The sequence below is a fragment of the Cololabis saira genome, chromosome 11 (genome assembly GCF_033807715.1).
Source record: "Cololabis saira isolate AMF1-May2022 chromosome 11, fColSai1.1, whole genome shotgun sequence".
Taxonomy (NCBI): domain Eukaryota; kingdom Metazoa; phylum Chordata; class Actinopteri; order Beloniformes; family Belonidae; genus Cololabis; species Cololabis saira.
Genome location: NC_084597.1, coordinates 24,548,587 through 24,572,127, shown reverse-complemented (window position 1 = coordinate 24,572,127; position 23,541 = coordinate 24,548,587). Strand labels below are relative to the sequence as shown.

General features: G+C 39.9%; 1 protein-coding gene across 1 annotated transcript; it reads right to left on the bottom strand.

The window, feature by feature from the left end:
* Positions 1–12,911: 12,911 nt before the first annotated feature.
* Positions 12,912–22,878, bottom strand: lman2la (lectin, mannose-binding 2-like a). The gene is made up of 9 exons (XM_061733366.1): positions 22,672–22,878; positions 22,180–22,298; positions 18,374–18,491; positions 18,186–18,268; positions 18,012–18,044; positions 16,450–16,611; positions 16,085–16,199; positions 13,552–13,674; positions 12,912–13,458 (listed from the first exon to the last, which is right to left on the bottom strand). The coding sequence occupies exons 1-9, from the start codon at positions 22,796–22,798 to the stop codon at positions 13,316–13,318; spliced, it is 1,023 nt and encodes a 340-aa protein (XP_061589350.1). The 5' UTR covers positions 22,799–22,878; the 3' UTR covers positions 12,912–13,315.
* Between the last annotated feature and the right edge of the window lie 663 nt (positions 22,879–23,541).

Genomic DNA, 23,541 nt, shown 5'->3' with positions numbered 1-23,541 from the left:
ATGTATATATTTAAAAAAATAGTTTCCTTTTTATTTATTTCGCTATTTATTTATTAACTCTTGATCCATTAAGATGAGGATTTGATCTTTAAATAACTATATATAATATTTATAATGTTTATTAATACTTACTATATTAAATACATAATTATTAATTCATTCAAAAGTCAACATCCTAAACAATCGATCAAACCACAATAGTTATTTAAAAGATGCTCTGCCTAAGCTCTGACGTCTTCTGATAAAAGCTCAACAGATAGGAAACTGAATCAGTCATCATGACATGTCCCATATCATATCATATCATATCATATGATACCATAATATACCATACCATACCATATTATATCAATTGTTTATTCTTTACATCAATGACTTATGCCAAGTATCAAAAGTACTAAAACCTGTTCTATTTGCTGACGACACAAATCTGTTCTGTTCTGGCACCAATTTACAAAAACTAATGCTTGATATCACAACAGAATTGAGTAAGTTAAAATTATGGTTCACTGATAACAAATTATAATTAAACATGAGTAAGACAAAAAATAATGTATTTTGGTAATTGAAGAAGTGATATGCAAATAAAAGTTGAATTGGATGGCAGCGATATTGAAAGAGTAAACAAAAGATTTCTTGGAGTAATAATGGATGATCAAATTAGCTGGAAATCTCATATTAAGCATGTACAAAACAAAGTTTCAAAGAGCATTGCAGTACTTAACAGAGCAAAACAGTTTTTGGATTACAGGGCCCTTCACATTCTTTACTGTTCACTAATTCTTCCATATTTCACTTACTGTGCAGAAATTTGGGGCAATAACTATAAAACTAGGTTACACTCATTACTCAATCTTCAAAAGAGAGCAATACGATACATTCATAAGGCTGGTTATCGAGATCACACTAACTCACTATTCTTACAGTCTAAAGTACTAAAACTCATGGATCTAGTGGCATTTCAATCTGCACAAGTAATGTTTAAAGCAAAAAATCATTCGCTACCGGATAACATTCAGAAATTATTCATTGGGAAGGAAGGGGGTTATAGTTTAAGGGGTAACCTAAACTTCTAATCTTTATTTGTCCGTACAACAAAAATACGTTTTTGTGTAAAAGTTTGTGGAATTAAACTGTGGAATGGTTTGAATTTGAAGTTAAAAGAATGTACAAACACAAAACAATTTAAAGGGGACCTATTATGAAAAACACGTTTTTTCTTGCTTTAACATATGGCAAGTGGTCTCCCCTCAGCCTGCCAACACAGAGAAGGAGGAAAGCAACCAAATTCTGCAGTGTCTGTACAGCCGCCCGGATAAGCCATCCAGTCTGATGTGGCTTCTACGAGCCATTCAGATTCTGCGCATTTTCGTTACCACGCCCACAACTAAACACTGTGTCCTAACTGCATGCGAGCATCCGACTATCGCGTAGCACTGCGTGACATCGGACACTCTCTGTCCATCTCCCTCCAGCCAGCTGCCACTTTATTGAGGTTTTTGTAGTGAAATGAGGAGGTATCATAGAGATAACTTCTCATTTCAACTAATAGGATCAGCCGTTCCTCATCCGTGACCGATTCCTACAGCGCTTTCAACCGGCTTTCAACGCGAGCGGCAGGAAGAGAATAGAAGCAGCCGGGCGTCCGACAAATGTTCAGCTCAAAACGGCGCACCGTGGCACGCCGCGTCGCGTCGCTGCGGCCAGTTAGGACAGTCCAATAGGAAATAAAGCACTGGAATTGATTTTGTCGCTGACGCTCGCTCACATCGCATGCAGTTATGACACGGTGTAACTCCGCAAGCTGGAGCTTCCGCCATTTTTTCGTAACAGTGTATCGCGTCATTCACGCAGCCAATCAGCACAGTGCCTCATTATCATAGCCTCCCCGCCCACTCAGAATCCAGCATAGAGAAGGAGGTTAGAGAATGGGATGATAAAGACATGGTTTAGAGGCTGAATTTCTAATTTATTTAGCAAAAACAATCAAAAGCTTGTTTTTAAGACATTCAAGGCCTGTTTAAAATAGGGATTAGATTCCATAATAGGTCCCCTTTAAGAAGAAATATAAAGAAATGGTTTATTTGAGGTATAAAAGTGAAAACGTTTAAGACTCATTAACTTCTTTAGGAACAAAATAGCAACTATACGCTCTCTCCTCTCTGGTCCCTCTAGCCCCTCCTACCATTCGGACCGACCTGCTACCAAGGCCTTTTAGACCTCTCAGCTACTTTTCCACTGTCACACAACAGGAGGTTGAGGCCATCATCACAAAGATGAAACCATCCACCTGTGCATTGGACCCTCTCCCCACAGACCTGGTAAAATCCAATCTTGCTGCCATCAGCCCCCTCATTACCCAGGTAATAAACCTTTTTCTTCAAGCTGGCGTCGTTCCACCTTCACTCAAAACTGCTGTCATCAGGCCACTTCTCAAAAAACAGACACTAGATCCAGACGACTTTGCTAATTACAGGCCCATATCAAACCTTCCATTACTTTAAAAGGTGCTAGAAAAAGGCTACTCAACTCCACAACCACCTCAAACTCAACAGCCTGTATGAAACTTTTCAGTTTGGTTTCCGTCAAGGCCACAGCACAGAAACAGCGCTGGTCAGGGTGACAAATGACCTGCTTATGACAGCTGATGCCGGCTCCCCATCCCTTCTCATTCTCCTGGATCTGTCCGCTGCCTTTGACACCGTTTACCACAACATCCTGCTGCAGCGTCTTCACACCACCATTGCCAACTCTGCCAACTCTCTCCAACTCTGCCTACAACTGGTTCTCCTCCTATCTGACTGGAAGAACCGAGCATGTTGCCCTGGGGAAAGTCACATCAGAGGCCCACACGGTCACCTGCAGGGTTCCCCAGGGCTCAGTATTAGGACCATCTCTGTTCACAATATACCTGCTCCCCCTTGGTCATGTAATCAGTAAGCATGGACTGTCATTCCACTGCTATGCAGACGACACACAACTGTATTTAAAAACTGGCTCTAACCACTCCGACCACTCTGCACTCTCCACCTCTTCCACTCTCACCACCTGCCTGGAGGAGATAAAAGCATGGATGAAGCTAAACTTTCTTCATCTAAACAGCTCCAAGACTGAGGCCATCCTAGTTGGTACTCCGCACCAGGTCTGCACTTCCACCATAACCAATATCACCTTTTCTGATCAAAACATTCCACTACTTCCAGTGATCACCAACCTTGGGGTAAAAATGGACCCCCATCTCACATACGGGGCCCACATTCAACAACTCTGCAAAACCTTGTACTATCACCTCAAGAACATCGCCAAACTCCGTCCTTCACTCACCATGGCAGATGCTGAAAAGTTGGTCCATGCTTTTATTACCTCCAGGCTGGACTACTGCAATGCACTCCTCATGGCGATTCCTAGCAAGAGCACTCAAAAGCTCCAATACATCCAGAACAGCGCTGCTAGGATCCTGATGAGGGTGCGAAAATACAGTCATATCACTGCCATTCTCAAAACCCTCCACTGGCTCCCTGTATCACTCCGGATTCAGTACAAGGTCCCTCTCCTCACCCACCGATGTGTTCATGGAACTGCCCCGACTTACCTCATGGATCTCCTCACTCCTCAGACATCCTCACGCTCCCTCCGTTCCTCCTCCACCTACCTCTTAAAAAACCCCAAAACTAAACTCTGCACAATGGGTGATCGAGCCTTCAGTTGTGCTGCTCCTCGCCTATGGAATGCCCTCGCAGACCAGCCGAGTGCCTTGCAGACTGTGGATGCTTTTAAATGTGGCCTAAAAACCCACCTTTTTAAAAAAGCCTTTTCGGGCTGATTTTATTCATGGTTGATTTTAACTTTTAGCACTTTGACATTTGTTTTTAATGAAAAGTGCCCTAGACATAAAATGTATTATTATTATTATTATTATTATTATTAAGACTGTGTTTAAAGATCACCAGCTGTGTGTGTACTGCTATTTTGTCATGTTGTCTTTGTATGTTTATATAGTTAGATATACGTATTATATTTATATCATAGTTATATTATATTTATAATAGAGCTTACATCTTGTATTAAACAGGTTATTTTTTTAAAAATGATATATATTTATACAAATTGGTGTATAGTATAAAAAATAAATACAGACATATAATTCATGTTTAGTTGTGGAAATGGGGTGGGATTAAATACGTTTATACTTCCTCCCACTCCTTTTCGAACATGTAACTTGAAATATATGTTTTTTGATGTTGGTTTTTTTCTTTATGTGGTGGAATGCCCACCTGTATTTCTTTTCTTATCTTTTTTCTTGTTTTTTTTATACATGTTGGAAATAAACAAAAACGAACAAATATCATATTATGTCATATCACACCATACCATAGCATACCATACCATACCATACCATCCATACCATATCATATCAGTGTCCCAGTACAAAGAACTGGGACACTGACGCTTGGGTCGTCTGGGTCCCCATTGTGACATCAACACAAAATGGTGATTGTCAATTCCAAACTGTGTTTCTTGAATTTGCCCCTCCAGAAAAAAACACAACCTCAGACCCAATCTGCATTTTGTTTCTGATATAAAGCGGTTGGTACAATTCCACACAGAACATGAATGAGGCATCTTTATGGAGCTAGAACAGCCTCAATAGTCACAAATGCACAGGACAAGAGTTACAAATGCACACACCGATTCACAAATGCACGGGACAATTCACACACGTGTAGGACAAGATACACAGATGTATTTCTGATGTACACAAATATAACCTGATTTACAAATGTTTTTTGGTCTGTGGTCTTTGCTGCATTTGTGTGTGAATTTTGAGACTCCCCTGACTTGCCTCAATCCACAAATCTCTTTTTCTAAACACGGAATGATCTGCAACCAATCACATATCTTCCTTGTTTCAGGCAATCATAAGAATACAATCCATGTGGGAAACAATTTACTCATAAGCCAATCGCATTAAGCCATTCAAACCGCACTATATGCATGTGTCAAGTCAGTTCAACATGGCTTCCAGCAAAGACAATAATAAGTAAACTTGCTAAACACTTGCTATGAGAAGTGTTTAGTTATTAATCTCAGTCGCTTTAATTGTGCAAATACTAATACAAGCCACTATTGTAGTGGCAGCTGTCCATGCAGCAGCACTGTCAGGTGGGATGGTTCAGGGACTCATGGGATGCCATATTCCTTTGGAGGTTTCCTTCACTAACTGGGGTTTTGTGCGTTTTATATGTGTGGTTTTGCCAGGTTTTTTTTTTTTTTTTTATTGTTTGGTCCCAGCAATATAGTTTTCACAGTTAATGTTCTGGTTGCTGGTGCACCATGAGTGAGATAAGTGTAGCAGTTAATCATATCTCTCTGTTGTTACTTTAATTGTTAATAAAATCTGACTTGCCGAATTTAAATAAAGTGTTCTGAGTCTATTTACATTAAGCTCTGCTGGTGACACGTGACTAGGGTTGCCACCTTTCAGAAATAGAAATAAGGGACGCCCTGATTTCAGCAGCGCAGGAGCAAAAAAAAAAAGCCCCAAAACTTCTAAACTGAATAAAAATGTGTTTATTTTATATGAAAAAACTAAATGCTTTGATTTAAAGTTTAAAGTGCTTTAATAGCATTGAACTTGCATGACTGTACAGACAGACAACCATACTAGCATCTGAAATATCCTCCTATGCTATGTATGTCCACATCAGCCCAGATGTATAATATAGCCTACAGGTGAAGAATATGGTGTAAAAGTTAATTTATTTCAATAATTCAACTAGAATATGGTGTAAAAGTTAATTTATTTCAATAATTCAACTAGAATATGGTGTAAAAGTTAATTTATTTCAATAATTCAACTAGAATATGGTGTAAAAGTTAATTTATTTCAATAATTCAACTAGAATATGGTGTAAAAGTTAACTTATTTCAATAATTCAACTAGAATATGGTGTAAAAGTTAACTTATTTCAATAATTCAACTAGAATATGGTGTAAAAGTTAATTTATTTCAATAATTCAACTAGAATATGGTGTAAAAGTTAACTTATTTCAATAATTCAACTAGAATATGGTGTAAAAGTTAACTTATTTCAATAATTCAACTAGAATATGGTGTAAAAGTTAATTTATTTCAATAATTCAACTAGAATATGGGGTAAAGGTTCATTTATTTCAATAATTCAACTAGAATATGGTGTAAAAGTTAAGGAAAATACGGTACAAATCGTGTCCCGTATTAGTTCAATACGGGACGCAACATTTTTTTCTCAAGGACAATTCCGTATTTTACGGGACGGGTGGCAACCCTACACGTGACACTCTCTGAGGAAGGCGGAAGCTCCGCCGAAACTGTCAGAAAAGTTTTAAGGTAAGACCTCTGATCCTTGTCTGAACAAAAAAAACCCACAAAGCTAAGCTCTGCTGCTGTTACATATTTGTAAAGCTGAATTCCTTGTCAATGAAGAGTTACAGTGTCGTCCTGAGCCCAGGTAGCAGCTTGGTTCTTTGTGCAGTTGTTGGCCCGGGAGCTGTGCTCCGCCCAGGTACGGGAAGAGAGAAACAGTACTGATACTTACTCCAACACCGATGCTTCGAAGCACTAGTCAAGCTCCACGGGGTTGTTGTGGTGAAGCAGTGGGCCGAAGCTTGCTTCCTGTGACGTCACTGGTGACGTTTGAAACATTCCATTGCTTCGTTCAGACCGAGTCAGCAGACTGCTTCGAGTTGACGGGCGGTTCAAAACTTTATTTAAATTCTACGAGTCAAACTTTATTAACACGTCACGTTCCAACACAGAGAGATATGATTAGCTGCTACACTTATCTCACTCATGGTGCACCGGCAACCAGAACATCACCTGTGAAAACTATTGCAACTGGGAGACCAAACAATAAAAAAAACGGCAAAACCACACGTAAAAAAAACACATACAAAAACACAGTTAGTGAAGGAAACCTCCAAAGGAATATGGCATCCCATGAGTCCCTGCACCATCCCACCTGACAGTGGCTTGCATGGACACCTGCCACTACAATAATATGTGGCTTGTACTGGAAGTTGCACTATTAAAGCAATTGAGATTAATAACTAAACACTTCTCATAGCAAGTGTTTAGCAAGTTTACTTATTGCTCCGCTGTCTTTGCTGGAAGCCCTGTTGAACTGACTGAAGTTCACATCATATAGTGCAGTTTGAATGGCTTAATGTGATTGGCTTATGAGTAAATTGCCAGGTGTGCGTTCTTATGATTGGTCTGAAACAAGGAAGATATCTGATTGGTTGCAGATCATTCCATGTTTAAAGAACAGGTTATATTTGTGTGTGCATCAGAAATACCTCTGTGTATCTTGTCCTACACACGTGTGAATCTTGCCCTGTGCATCTGTGAATCTGCGTGTGCATTTGTGACTATTGAGACTGTTCTAACTCCATACATCTCCTGTCGCTCTCCTTTTTGCCACATCCATTATGGTGGCAGTGTTGACGTGTGATTTAGCGCTCAGTGAGGGATCTACGTGTATACATCTATGGTTTCTCCAATCTTCTATTGTCCAATTTTGGTGAGCTTATGTGAACTGTAGCCTCCGTTTCCTGTTGTTGGCTGACAGGAGTAGCACCCAGGGTGGTCTGCTGCTGCTGTTGACCACCTGCTTCTAGGTTCCACGTGTTGTGCATGGAGCTGCTGCCATGTGATTGCCTGATTAGCTAGTTGTGTTAATAAGCAATAATAAGGTATCTTTATTAGGTACACCTCTGTTAGGTACAACTGAACAAGAGTATCTTATAAAAGGTGCACCTCCACAGTTGTACCTAATACTATATCATACCTACTGGAATATATATGTCTATTAAAAAGACTTATCTTAATATTCCACAAAATCATTAGAGCAATAGCAATTTTGTCCACTCTTTCGCTTGCTACTGAATGGTATCATTTGTCAAGCGGCATGACTCATCTAAACATCTTTAAATGGGTCAAATCAAATAAATAAGAAAAAGAAACAAGATTCATTTATTACATGTACAAACTGTAATTTTCATCTGACTGAATGAATACATGTAGAACACAATAGTTCACACAATAGCTACAAACAATAATATAAATAAAGTATATTTTCATGATAGTTACAGAAATAAGGAAGTCTTTGCAAATTTCACAACCAAAGCAGTTAAGTTAAAAAAAAACAACACAAAAAACAAACATGTCGTAAGCAGGAATTATGCAAACCATTTCCTGAACGTAAATACATATACAGTGTGAAGACTGAGCTGCAAAAACACCTTGTCAATGACTGATGTTGTAAGAGCAAGAGGTCAGACCTGTGTCTGTTCACTGGAAGACATTTTCAGGAAAAGAGAGGTTATGTTTTTACTTGGAACAATAGAAACTCAAACTACAAGATCATTTTAGTGTTCTAGAGTGAAAGTAAATAAAGTCAATGACTCTCGTTGCAATGCTAGTATGAATCCTAATTCTCGTAATGACTCTTTTCCGTGCATATCAGACATGCACATTTATCAATTTTAAATACATTTAGAAAGTTCTGCTTAAACCTCCTGTGGAGCAGAAAGGGCAAAAGCTAGCTTCATCTTGATTTTAGTCTGAATACAGACCGTGAAAGCAGGGCCTCACAATCCTTCTGACTTTTGGGGTTTTAAGCAGGAAGTATATCTGATCTGTATCGGATGCCTCCTGGACGCCTCCCTAGGGAGGTGTTCCAGGCATGTCCCACCGGGAGGAGACCCCGGGGAAGACCCAGGACATGCTCAAGAGACTATGTCTTGGCTGGCCTGGGAACATCTCGGACTCCCCTCGGAAGAGCTGGAGGAAGTGTCTGGGGTGAGGGAGTTATGCAATAGCTTAATTGACTTTTTCAGAGCCAAAGTCAACAACATCCGCTCACTGATGCAAATCTCCTCCTCTCTGTTTCTCCCTGCCTTTAACCACTTGCCTGGGAGTCCGCCATCCCTACCATGTCTCACTGGGGTTCAGCAGAGCTACATTGAGGAAACCATCAGAGGAATGACTCCATCCACCTGCATCTTGGACCCCTTCCCAACTGCTCTGCTCAAGTCATACATCCCCATCCTCAGCCCAATCATCACCCAGGCTGTAAATCTCTCAATCCGAACTGGTCATGTTCCACCTGCTCTCAAAGCTGCTGTCACCCGTCCCCTCCTCAAAAAGCCAACTTTGGACCTTGAGGTCCTTGCTAACTATATGCCCATCTCAAACCTCACCTTTCTGTCCAAGGTACTAGAAAAAGTAGTTGCCTCTCAGCTCCAGGGCTATCTCAAACACAATAATCTGTTTGAAAAATTTCAGTCTGGCTTTCGTTCAGCCCACAGCACTAAGACAGACAAATGATATACTGATGACAGCAGACACAGGATCACCATCTTTACTTATCCTCCTCGATCTGACAGCAGCATTTGACACTGTGGACCACACTATCCTCCTGGAGCGCCTTCAAAACACCATTGGACTTTCAGGCAGTGCTCTGCAGTGGTTCCGGTCCTACCTCTCAGACAGGACTGAATATGTGTCACTAGGAGGCTGTAAGTCCAGGCTGCTCCCTGTCACCTGTGGTGTCCCACAGGGGTCGGTCCTCGTCATCCTTTTCATCACCTACCTGCTCCCACTTGTTCGTGTCATCAGCAGACATGGGATATCCGTCCATTGTTATGCTGATGACACGCAACTCTACATAAGAACTGCCCCCACTCCCTCTGCAGCCCTGTCATCTCTCACCATCTGTCTTGAGGAGATAAAGGCATGGATGAGTAACAACTTCCTTCAGCTGAACAGCAACAAAACTGAGGCTCTCCTTCTTGGCACACCACATAGGATCCAGTCTTCCCCCATATCCCAACTCGCCTTCGACGGCCAGGTCATCCCTTTATCCAGCTCAGTCACAAATATGGGGGTTCGATTTGACCTCCACCTCACTTTCAACAACCACATAAAACAACTATGCAAAATGTCATTCTACCACCTCCGGAACATCTCCAAACTCTGCCCCACTCTAACCCTACCAGATGCAGGGAAACTGTTACGTGCCTTTATCTCCTCAAGGCTGGACAACTGCGACTCTTTTTCGGGATCCCTGGCAAGAACATCCAGAGGTTGCAATATGTCCAGAACAGTGCTGCCAGGGTCCTGATGAGAATCCGGAAATACGAACACATCACTCCCACTCTTCACACGCTGCACTGGCATATTCTGGGGCGGTTTGAATACGGGTGCAACGCGGCGAAGATGGGAATCAGCACCTCCAAAGCAGAGGCCATGGTTCTCCACCGCCTCCACCGCCTTCTCCAGGTGGGTGGAGCAGTCCTGCCTCAAGTGGAGGAGTTCAAATATCTCGGGGTCTTGTTCACGAGGGAGGGAAAGATGGAGCGTGAGATTGACGGATTGGTGCAGCGTCCGCAGTTATGCGGCCGGTGTACCGGACCGTCGTGGTGAAGAAGGAGCTGAGCCGAAAGGCAGAGCTCTCGATTTACCGGTCAATCTACGCACCTACCCTCACCTATGATCATGTACTTTAAATAATGACCAAAAGATCGCGGATACAAGCGGCCAAGATGAGTTTCCCACCCGGTGAGTTTCCTCCGCAGGGTGGCTGGACGCTCCCTTAGAAATAGGGTGAGAAGCTCAGTCACTCAGAAGGAGCTCGGAGTCGAGCCGCGGCTCCTTCACATTGAGAGGAGTCAGCTGAGGTGGCTTGGGAATCTGTAAAGGATCCTCCTGGACGCCTCCCTAGGGAGGTTTTCCAGGCATGTCCCACAGAGTGGAGACCCCGGGGAAGACCCAGGACACGCTGGAGAGACTATGTCTCTCGGCTGGCCTGGGAATGTCGCAGACTCCCCTGGGAAGAGCTGGAGGAAGTGTCTAGGGTGAAGGAAGTCTGGGCATCTCTAAGACTGCTGCCCCAGCGACCCGGTAGCGGATGAGTGGAAAAAAATGGATGGATGGATTGGAAATAGATTGCTGCAGTACAGTCATGATTTAAGTCTCTTCAAAGGTGAGAGAGAAAAAAACTGTTGATAAAAAGGAAGGATACACTTAAGCAGTATCTTAGACAATTACTTAAAGAATTAAGCTCTATAAACTACAACCTAAGTACAGTAACATTAGGAAATTAGTGGACGGCGTTTCTCTAATGCAAAGAAAAGTGCTGATGTATCTTGCAGTTTTGCTCCAGTGAACAAGTACAGGTAAATAAGTGGTTTTTAAAAATTCAAGATCTAATATATAGTGATTGTAACAATCTGCAAGCCAGTCAAGCCATTTAAGCCCCATTTTTAAATTAAATAAAATTGCACAAAGAAGACATTTTCAAATATTGAAACAAGATTTAAAAAAACAATGTCTTAATTTGGAATTCGATGACTGACATGTCTTAAAATTGTTCAGACAGAGGCAATAAAAGGGTAACTAAGTTGTGTAGTGGAAAGTCCAATGCTGAGACTTTCAGTTGTGAAAATATGGGAGATTAAATGTATCACTCCACAACTTCAAAACTATCTGGGAATTTCCTCCCGTCTGCGATGCAAAAGGATAAAAAAAAAAAAAATCGCGAAAAATCTCTTTTTGCAATGGACAAGGGTAAAAGGCAGTACTAAACAGGAAAGATCTTCAGGCAGTAACATTAGCACAATATTAAAATCAGACACCAAACTAAAAATGATTAAATGGGCTCAGAAACAATTCATCATCAGTTCCAGAGTTGATTGATGCTCATAAAGATGCAAATTGAGCCTTTTTTGAAAAAGAAACGTATTCAAATTAAATTCAAGAAACACTTACATTTATATCATGCTTTTTTGTAGGACACTCAAAGCGCTCACAATGGGTCCAATTATTCATTCACTGATCATTTGTAGCCACAGCTGTCCGGTGACTGACAGAAACGTAGCTGCCAATCTGCGCCAGCGGCATCTCCGACCATCACTGAAACATTTGTACAACATTCACACACCAGCGATGCCCTCACTGGAGACAAGGAGGGTGAAGTGTCCTGCCCAAGGACACAAGGACAGATAACTGGGGGAACAGGGTTCGAACAGCCAATCCTTCGATCATTGGACAACCTGCTTTACTACCTGAGCCACTGCCCTGCTGCCCACTTCAACTGAGGACATTTAACTGACATCAGAGAATCAGGCTGATGTCTGACTAATTAAACTTTGAGATTGTATTTGTAAATGATGGAAGCTGCTTGAGAAAAGAAGCTGTTGGACTTATTAAAAAAAAACAAAAAAACACAGCATTCATGTAGGTGTGAAGTTTTTTTTGTTTGTTTGTCAGAGAAATAATTAATTGATGCACATGACATTGGTAACTTACACATCTGTGAAGGTAAAAATAATATCATGTGCTGCCAGCCAGATGACATTTTTAGAGAAGATCTTCCTTATTTCAGCAAGATAGTGCTGAACAATATTCTGTACTTCCTGTAAAGAATCTGGGTGCACTGGTTGCTCACAGAAAACGGGATGACAGCAACACCTGTGTGGTGCATTATTATTTTAGTAACTCTGCTCAATGGTTTTGCTCCACCTTTGTCATATTTCTCACATGCTCCTAGTTTAGCTGTTTTAAGACATGCAATCGACTTTAAATCTAAAATGACCTTCATCAATTAAAGAAGAAAAAAAATCATTCATACCCTGCGATATAAATCTTTCTTTTTCCTTCTTTTCTTCTTCTTCCTTTCCGTTTTAATTAAATATTAAACTATCACACCACAGCCTCACAGTCCCATTCAGGATCAACGGTCCTGTTTTATAAGCAGGATTATTTTTGTTTACGACTTCATACTGCAGGTGATTAATGTAATTAACAGGAAAAACCTGCATACATATACATATATATGTATATATATATATATATGTATATGTATGTATCAAAAAACATTTGAAAATATCCGTTTTCAAATGTAGTAAACCTCAAAAAAATGAAACGTACAAGTAGCTGCTCATAAGCTGTGTATCTGTTGTATAACAAGCACAGAGGAAGGGGGTGGTAAGGCTGAGTTGGTGTTGTCAGGCTTGGTTTGAAGACAAAATGTACCAGCAACACCTCAATTGTCGCTGGTACCTCTGAGTATTCAGAAAAAAAAAGGAAGACAGAATGTAAAATAAAGCCAGGAGCAGCAGGTTGAACTGAAGGTACTCCATTACCATGTCAAATTCGCCCGCCTGCCTCTCCACTGACCAATGGCAACATCTCAGTTTTGTCTCGTCGCTGTTCGAGTCTGCCGGCCACAGTAGTCATTCATCACAGTCACCATATCCTTCCTTATGTTCGTCAGTAGAAGCGTTTGCGTCGGCTCTCTTTCCACTGGCTGTAGACCACCAGACCGACGACGAGGAGGAAGATGCAACCCAGCATGGTAAAGAGTACGGTAAAGAAAAGCGCTACTCCACTCCTCCCTTCTTCAATCTGGCCCACTGGAAGATGGAGAGAAGGGAGCAAAATGCCGAACAGTAAAATAATCTGTGATTAAATCATCTGTGTGTTTGTGTGTGTGAGGGGTTTCTTACATCTGAGGAGGTCCATGTTATCTACACTAGGTATTGTTATTTCCTCCTCTTCCTCCTCTTCTTCCTTTGGACTCCGCAACACCGTCAGTTGATAGAGTTTCAAGGAAATTATATCATGGTTATCTACAAATTAAGAATTAGAAAATGTGATTAAAATAAGGAAAGAAGTTATGAAAAAAAACAACTAAAACAATATACCATAAACCAGAGTTCTTCAGTTCCGGTCCTTGAGGTCCAGTGTCCTGCATGTTTTAGATGCTTCCCAGTTCTAGCACATCTGATTCAAATTAATGGTTACCCTCAGCCTGTCATCAACATCTACACAAGTCTGTTAATATACAAATGACACTGTCATTTTTATCAGGGCGTGCTGAAGCAGGGAAATATCTAAAGCATGTAGGACATTGGACCTTGAGGACCGGAACTGAAGACCCCTGTCATAAGCAATCCAAAGTGATCAGGTGTGATTTTCAGAGTCTCACACTGCAGCTCTTAATGTGGCAAAGAGAGAGGTCACAGCATTAAAACCACCAGCCTAAAACTGTCAAGGTCCGACTCAAGGTGGCAAACCAGCTCTGATCAGTTGAGCAGCTGGGGGAGTTCCCTGTGATCTTTGGTTCTGTGGCACTGCCACAAAGTTCTTTCGGATCTTATGCACAGCTACGAAAAAAGAAATACCTTTTAGACTCATCTGCCAGCTAAGTTGAAAATATTTACCGTTAATTTTTATTTTAAAAACAGACACACACTTTACCACAAATAATTACTACCAGCTGTTTCTGTGGACGCTGATCTGAAACATCCCTTTGAAGAAACAATTTGGAAACCAGCTGCAGGCAGCCAGCGTGGTTATAGACACAGATACTTTTGCTCACCTACAGATCTGTAGATATTGAATGAAGAAAAGGTGTACGTTTACATTTTATCCACCTTATGGCATGAAAGGATCATTTTCATTGAAAATACATCTCAATAACCATGCACAGTCCATGAACAAATGCATGTTTTAATATTTCAATCAAGTTTAGAGTAGTTAAAAATACATATATCCTCCATATTCGTTTTTAGCAGTGGTATCTGAAATACAATCATTTTTAAAGTGCTATTGTACCAAATTCACACGTCTTAAGGTCCCGTGTCAAAAGGTACTTTTTATTCGAATCATTTAACTACTAATTTTAAATTAAATTTCTAATATGAATAATTTTGATTTAAAGTTTAAAAAACAAAAGATAATTCATGACAAGCAGCATGTGTGTCGCAGAAGGATGGCGAAGAATGTTTTATATAAAATCAATCCAAAATGATACATTTAATCATTTATTTTAATGGTAGAATGAAAAAAACAAAAAAACAAATGAGATCAGTTAGTCGATATCTGTCTATGGATATTACAAGATGTGTTTAGATAACAAGATACCTTGATAATTTGCCCTATGAGACAAAGAATAAACAAAGATAAATAGTGTGAAGCACTGGTACAGAGATCTTGCGTGGAGCCCCAGACCAAGGGAGATTATCAGGGGTCTTGTATGTCTTCCATTTTCTAATAATTGCTCCCACAGTTGATTTCTTCACACCAAGCTGCTTACCTATTGCAGATTCAGTCTTCCCAGCCTGGTGCAGGTCTACAATTTAGTTTCTCGCGTCCTTTGACAGCTCTTTGGTCTTGGCCATAGTGGAGTTTGGAGTGTGACTGTTTGAGGTTGTGGACAGGTGTCTTTTATACTGATAACCAGTTAAAACAAGTGCCATTAATACAGGTAACGAGTGGAGGACAGAGGAGCCTCTTGAAGAAGTTACAGGTCTGTGAAAGCTAGAAATCTTGCTTGTTTGTAGGTGACCAAATACTTATTTTACCTTGGGTTTTACTTTTCTCCTCTCATCCTCTCCTACTAACCCCCACACACACTCTTATCTTGGTCATAAAACCTCCAAGTTTGTTTTCACTTGATGAGACAAAAAACCCATCCGGCATCTTGAATCACACGAGACTCACTTTGTCAGCCATCTTTCCTTTTGCCTCAGCATGTGTATGAGCACACACAATTAATTTGATTGAGATAAGTTGTTTGTGTTTATTTTATACGTATTTGTCATAGCTGCTGGTTGCAAAGGTCTGTGCTCGGGCTCCTTCCTTCACTATTATTCTGAAGAATAACTTACCTTGAGACTGATTTTACTGTTTAGTTATCATTTTCCTGATTAAGTCAGGTGGTGCCCCATTTTGATTAATTCATTTTGATAAATAATCTACTTTATTAATAATTGTCAAAGGACAATCATTAATAACTCTTTGATAACTGAACCAGCACCCCCTTTGTGGCACAACAGTATGATGAAAATTACAGGCCTCTCTCATCTTTTTAAGTCACAGAATTTGCACAATGGCTGACTACATACTTTTTTGCCCCCCTGTATCTTGTATAAGTGTATCAGTCGGTGTCGAGTTCACCGAGACGTGTCTAAATATAGTACCAGCAGTCTCTGAGATGGAGCAGGCACTATTGACGGGAAGCTAAATGTTGTTTACCTGAGAGGTCTCCAGTGATTGCTGTCGTTCCAAAATAGAAGCCCTGCGGCAGTCTCACCCCAGGTATGTCCAGGCAGTCCCTCCACTCGTGCTGGCCGTCGATATCTATCATTACCTGCGCGACAGGGGGCGTCAGGTAACCACTTACTTTTAGAGTCCAAAGAACATAACATATGTTGACTTCTAGGCCAAAGAGAGGGAAACCAAGAAACTACTATATTAGACGTTGTTTTAAATAAAAAGTATTGGTTGATCAAACTGACCCAGAGTATTCTTAAAGCAAGTTTATGAGTGGGGGACATGAGTAAGTGTCTGTTTGTGTTGAGCACTGTAATCCGAAACAGGGGTCAGTGAGCATTTCTCACCGTTAGCCTGCGGCGGACGTATCGGATGAAGAGGAACGTGTCTTGCTTGAGGTTGCGGACCATGGCGTTGCAGCCGCCCAGCTCCGTGGGCCGACCATCTCGCTCGTGGTCGTAACTGATGTTGCCATTTCCAACCATGGCAAGGACGAAGGGGAAGATCCTCTTGTGGAGACAGCAGTGAAGGAGAGAGATGAGGAGGGTAGTTTGATTACAACGTTCATGATTGCTTTGGAAATCCCATGAAATGCTCTTCAATACGTTCTTTCCAACTAGGTGAATAACTGGACTGAAACTGAGAGTCTAAGTTACCAAAAATAAGACTTGAGAGATGATTCAGATTTCGCTAGATTTAATTAAACAGTTGCATTCAAAAGGGTCAAAACATACATGAGGTGTCTAGATGCAGAATGACGATGAAACATAGTGATTTTAAGGCACAAAGGATGATTCATTCTTACGATTCGAGTATACAAAAAACATCTTTAAGGTCGGTGTTAATCTTTTTGGGGCAGACTACCAGTATGTACATTTAACTGGGCCAAGGATATTATGTTGCTTCTTTCAGAAGTTTAATCAAGTAGTGGCCAAACAGGAATTTTCCATCACATTGATCATGAAAGCATCTAAATCGTATGTGGCTCGTGTCATTCATGTCATAATACAGTCACCTGCTCAAAAGAAGGTGGAAAATGTATATAAAAACCGAATGCAATACTTTGCTCAAGTGAAAAATGAAATGGTGAAACTAAGATTTTTTCTTTTTTAAACATATTTTTTGGGTATCCCCCTCTTGTTTCTGTGTTTGTCTCAGTCTTTTTTATTTTTCCATCTGTTGCACACAACAGATAAAAAAAATAAAAGTATGCAAGTGAGAAGACTGAAAACCTATATTGAGCACTTGTGATTCTCAGCATCTGGGTGAAAAAACACTTCTAAAAGACATTTATGGATAAACAGCTCATCCATTAACATAACTACACGTTCAAATAAAATCTGTATCATGCTAAGAAAAAGATAATTGAAGATAAACTATCGTAACGTTAGACAAATGAAAAACTCTTATAAAAGATGCCCAAAACTGTTAGCCAGATGAAATCCTTTATGAAGCAAGAATGGAAGACGTTTGGCATTCAAGCAATGTAATATCACAGTCACAGATAGCGGTAAAGATGCAAACAATTAGAATGACCTTATAGAACAGGACAGACTGAAAAATATGACAAAGATGTTGGAGGACAAGGACGCAATGAGGTTATTGTGTGCATGCTTTCTAAATCCAACTATAAAGACTGCATTTTGGTTGTTATCATCGGCCTTCAAGTCTCACATTTAGAAACTTGCATTGATAGTTAGTGTGTATATGTATGTATGAGTGTCATTTTGTTTATTAAATGTATAATGCGTTACTTTGAATACGACAATCCCTAAACCAAACAGCAAACCATGCAAGGACAAGAATGCCACAAATAGTAAATGTTTCCGAGATGCCAAATGCGTTCAGAGAACCATGCTGAAGACCTGGTTGAGGCCGGATGTGACGGTTTGACGGAGTGCTGGGTTACCTCTGCGCGGGGAGCATATCTCTTCTTCTGTGCCTGTCTCCAAATGATTGCACAAAAAAAAAAAACACAAATACAATCCCTTTACACAAATCTGCAAGAACAGCCAACAGCTAGTGGAAGTTGTCCTTTCACCCTACGTTTCTTTGGGATCTTAGCGGAACTAATGTGGCATACCTCTATGTGCTTCTCCTCATTGGGATAAGTGTCCACAAAAACACCCAAGCCAGTGAAGTTGTCCATATTTCCAAATACAGGACCTGCAAACACATGTCAGGAAACAGTGCCAATATCATACACAAAGGTTTGTTGTAAAGTGTTACACTAAAAATGTATACATTTACATTGTACCCTATGACATTTACCTTTCTGCATACGTTCTTTAGTGTACCAAATGGCCAATCCATCACCATTCAAGTTCTTCTTTCCTTGCCCATGAATCTTAAAGTGCACCTGCATCTCCCAGTCCTTTAGATGACATGGCTGAACATGCAAACCAAGTAAAAAAAAAAAAAAAGAAGAAGAAAGCAAATGAAAACTTGGAATTATAGTATGAGGGAGAAAAATAACACTGATACAAAAAATTGTTTATTTTGCTGGTAGAGACCTTTAGTAGGACGTATTCATAAATAATATTGGACCAAATTTTAAGTCGCCTGGTGTTCCTTAGCACATTTCCTACCACTAAGGACATGAGCTTTTGAGTTGTGGGTGAATGCAACGCAACTGAATGGTTTAGGTTTGAGGTTTAAGACAAGAGGAAACACAAATCAAAACAGAACATTAATTTTGGTTTGAATAAACTGCACTTAGTATTCAATATTCTGGATTAAATAAAATAGCAAAGTGCCATTTAAAACAAGTAAAACAAAATATGGTAACTCCAGACATTTAAGAAATATGAGGTTTTCAACAAATGAGGAAGGCGTTTATTTTGTCATATAAAATCTAGCAGGGTTGCAGCAAAGACGACAGACGGAGGCAGTCAAACTGACGAATGGGAACCTAACTCACTTCACTAGGAAGCAGATGTTTACTGATAAAATGTAATCACATTGACCCTAACCATAACCAGCCACTGCTTACATTTATCACTGTCTGTCATAATGTGTGTGGAAAAAAAACATATTTTTAAAAACTGCTGTCAATATCTGACTCTGTATTGTACAGTCACTGATGGCAAATATTCCCATTCATATAAAAACAAACAAATAGGTAATATTCTCTGCCATGTTATATATTTCTGAGTGTGCCCAGTTTTATCAGTATTTGGTCTTGTTAGAAAAGGTAAGCTTAAAAACACATGCCAGTATAATGAAAACAACATAACAAAAAGAGTTCCCCACTTTAAACATTTCACTGTTTGGGAGTTACTGACATCTAGTGATTCATATTGTAAATAGCATCAAATTAAACATCCCCTCAATTATGTTTCTGAACAGCAATGAAAATGCCTATTTGTTTTGTATCCAGCAGGGGGTTTTCTGAAAATAATTGGCAAGTATTTTGCTGATGAATGATAGAGTTGATATCTAGTTCAAAGAGATTTTCTGAAGGATGACCATGACCAATAACATATTCCTGTGGGGAATAGCTAATTGTAAGATAAAAGGGCACGACCCCTGATCTGAGCCTATTTACGGACCACCTAAACAGTGATTCATGATGTGACATGATGGGATGATATCATGTACATTTACAAATGTATTAGCCTACCATATAAGTGAAAAAAATTCAAGAAATCCAAAACCTGGACCATATCATTTGTTTCAACCCCCTATGCAAACACAATAAATATTGAGGAAAAAAGTGGTCCAACTAAAGCTTTAGTTATTTGATTACTATTCATGTTTTACTATTGCTTTTTACATTCATTTAAGAATGAAAACACAACAGTTCTAATTCACATGTAATTGTGTCTCATGGGTATGAACTGCAGGGTCGTCCAGGGGTCAATCCTGGGACTCCTATTGTTCAATCAGTACATGCTTCCATTAGGCCAGCTAATACACAGCTATAATGTGTCCTACCACAGCTATGCAGCTGACACTCAGATCTACGTGTCACTGAGAGCAGGAGAACATGGGCCTACCATTCATTGTGTGATTCACTCGGTGTGTGGATGCAAAACAGTTTTCTCCGGTTTAACTCAGGCAAAACTGAAATCATTGTCTGTGGTCCACAGAAACAAAGAGAAAATGTTATCAGTTACCTTGCGACTCTCTCTCTAGAACCTAAAAATCAGGTTACAAATCTAGGGGTAATATTGGAGTTAGATCTGAACTTTAACAGACACATTAAATCAATAACATCAGCACGTTTTTACCATCAAAAAACATTGCTGGGAAACAAAGGAATAGTGTCTAAACCAGATTTAGAAAGACTAATCAATGCGTTTGTCTCCAGCAGGTTAGACGACTGTAACGGCCTGCTCACTGTGCTCTCTAAACGAGTTGTCAGGACTATACAAGGTGAAGCTATGTTTCAGTTTTTTGCCTCTAAAATCTGGAACAGTCTTCCAGAAGATGTGAAACAGGCCTCAACTCTGATGATGTTCAAATCCAGGCCGAAAACAGTTTTATTTAGCTGTGCATAAGACAACTGAAAAGGACTTTATATGCACTCTTCATTTTTAATTGAATCTAATTAGTGATTATTCTTATGTTTAATGGAATTATTTTATCTGCCTTCTTGTTATTGTATGTAGCTGTAAAGAACTTTGAATTGCCTTATGTATGAATTGTTCTCTACAAAAAAATCTTGCCTTTGCTAATACCACAAGAAACAAAACCATCATTCTTATGAAAATGATCTAACATTTCTGGCACTTTAAGTTGGCCCCAAACATTACACAGATGAATTTTAACATTTATATAGAGAAAATGTGTCATAGCTTTACTGATTTTTTCTGCACTGAATTTTATTTTGATTGGTAACATGCACTTGTCAAAAGTGACGGGCTGCATTTGAGGATCAAAAAGTCATCAAGGTATGTTGAACCGTAAGTCAAACTCTTCTGTGTGGTGAAGATGCGGGTCCTTTAACACAGTCAGGTCAATGTGACATACACATTAATTCAGAGGAGTTCAGAGGTTCAGAGGTTTAGTTTACAATTTGAACATGTTAATGATAAAATAAATAAAATAAATTGTCACCCTTAAACTTGGAAGCTGATATCCCTAACAAACTCAGTTAGAAAAAAAACTATACCTAGTCAGATGTATTTTATTATTGCTGACAGTTAACTGAAAGCGGGCTTCAATAATGATGTTTTGACTGCCAGTGTATCAATATTGATTCAAAAGTCAACTGATGACTGAACACAGTGTACTGATAATGTTGATAATGTCGATTTAACCAGGGGCGAAAATCCCAGGGGGGGACAGGGGGGACAAGTCCCCCCCCATTAGTAAAGCTGTCCCCCCCCTAGAATAATTTGAGACAGAATTAATAATTTTGGAACAATGCAGTAGTATTTAGTAGTGATGCACCAACATGAAAATTTGTGGCCGAAACCGAAATCGAAATTAATAATAAACAGTAAAATCTCATTACACTTAAAACAAGAGTCATCACCAGAAAAATAACTTGTTATTTGACAATTTTCACTTGTTTCAAGTAAATTTTCACTTGAAATAAGTAGAAAAATCTGCCAGTGCGACAAGATTTATCTTATAAGCAAAACAATCTTGTTCCACTGGCAGATTTTTCTACTTATTTTAAGTGAAAATCTACTTGAAACAGGTGAAAATTGTTGTTTTTTCCAGTGATGAGTCTTGTTTTAAGTGTAATGAGATTTTTTTTAAACTAAAAATGAGACATTTTAACTAGAAATAAGACAAATATTCTTGTTAAGATTTTGGGTTTTTGCAGTGTATTATGTCAGATGTGCTGTATTATTGCCACCTTCCACCTAATACCATTGTTTTGTATTGCTCTAAGAAAGGTCTTCTGCCTGTTTGCGAGATAGAGATGAAAATGTCAAAATGCTGTATTAAAGGAAGGCTACAACTTTTATTCCTTGTCCCCCCCTGGATTTATTCTCTAAAATTTTACTGTTTATTGTCCCCCCCCCCCCAACTATGAAACGGGATTTTCGCCCCTGGATTTAACGCAGAACCATAATTCAGGCTTCACGCTCAAGATTCAGTTTTTCAGATTGTGTACTCACAGTACGGCTCCACACTGCCCCCTGTTTGCTCTGCATGTCAGGTGTGAGGCGCACCTGGTCGGTGGTTACCATGGCATCCCCCATCAGCTCCCAGTGGGAGGAGCCTGAAGATCCCACACCTGAGACCACAAATGATACATCAAGGAAAGCTGACAAAACATCACAGCTCATTGAACCTCACGTCAAATAGGCTCTGCAACAAAGGACCGAGGGGCTTGAAATTGATTAAAATGAATAAAAAAAAAATAAACATAAATGGCAAAATAAGCACGATGAATATGAATGCATGGCAGATTTGCGTTTGATGAATATCACGAGCAGAGAAAAAAAAAAACAGCCACTCTGGTCTTTTTTGGCACACTATCTAAAAAAAAAAAAAAAGTTATCTTAAACAGAAGCAACATTGACATAGAGATACTCAGATGGTTAAAAGCATCCTTCTTCTGGAAGCATCTGCCTCCCAGCCTTGCAGTCGCTGCACGGATGACATACCTTGATAGGGCTTAGAAAGAGTATACTCCCGCTTCAAAAACTCTTCCATTTCATGATCGTCGTCGGAAGAACAACTGTTTGTCGTTAAAATGATCAAAATGAAAGTCAGGCATAATTTAGAGGGCATTATTGTGCCACTGGAAGTGAAAGCGGACGGTGATTTTGAGTCGCAATAATTCCTGCTGCTGCTGCTGCTGCTGCTGACGGCGTCCATCGTGGTCAAAAATCATTGCCCTGCAAAAAGTCATCCTTTTTCCTATTGGTCTATCGTTTTGCATGGTTCATTCCTATTGGTCATCCTGCTTGTCAGTCAGAATAGAAGCGTATCATTGGATGTGCTGAATCGACGTTTAATGCCGCGTTCCATTTGTCCTCGGAAGTGGGGATTTCCAAGTTCCCAGTCGGAATTTTCAACTGGAACGCCCCTCGAAGTGGGATTTCCCACTGGGAAAGTGGGAGAGTCTTCACCACCCCCGAGTTCACATTCCAAGATGGCTGCCCCGTAGAAGAGAGCTCTGTAAAAATCCGTAGCACTTCATTCTAGTTTTGGTCACACTACATCAGTCGTATACAAGTATTGTTCGGCATATATGTGCTGCTATAGTGTAATTTACATTTTTCATGTGGTATATGCGAACTACAAACTTGTTTACCTACTTTGTAACTGGAACGCTGATAACTCGGCTGTGACGTCATTCCCAGTTCCGACTTCGGACTTCCGAGGTAATTGGAACGCAGCATTATTAACACACGAGCTGTGTGTACTACATACATTTAAAACTATGCTTGAGTAGTTCATACATCTCGAAAACATTGGTGTAAATAATTTATTTTTTGACGTAATGAATGACACACTGACAGCTTGAGTGC

What these genes read in the sequence shown, in the direction of transcription:
- lman2la (XM_061733366.1), bottom strand. Translation starts at nt 22,798, where the DNA reads ATGCCCTCTAAATTATGCCTGACTTTCATTTTGATCATTTTAACGACA. An exon ending in TCTTTCTAAGCCCTATCAAG is followed by an intron (nt 22,299 to 22,671) that starts GTATGTCATCCG and finishes TTGTGGTCTCAG; the next exon opens with GTGTGGGATCTTCAGGCTCC. An exon ending in TAAAGAACGTATGCAGAAAG is followed by an intron (nt 18,269 to 18,373) that starts GTAAATGTCATA and finishes ATGTGTTTGCAG; the next exon opens with GTCCTGTATTTGGAAATATG.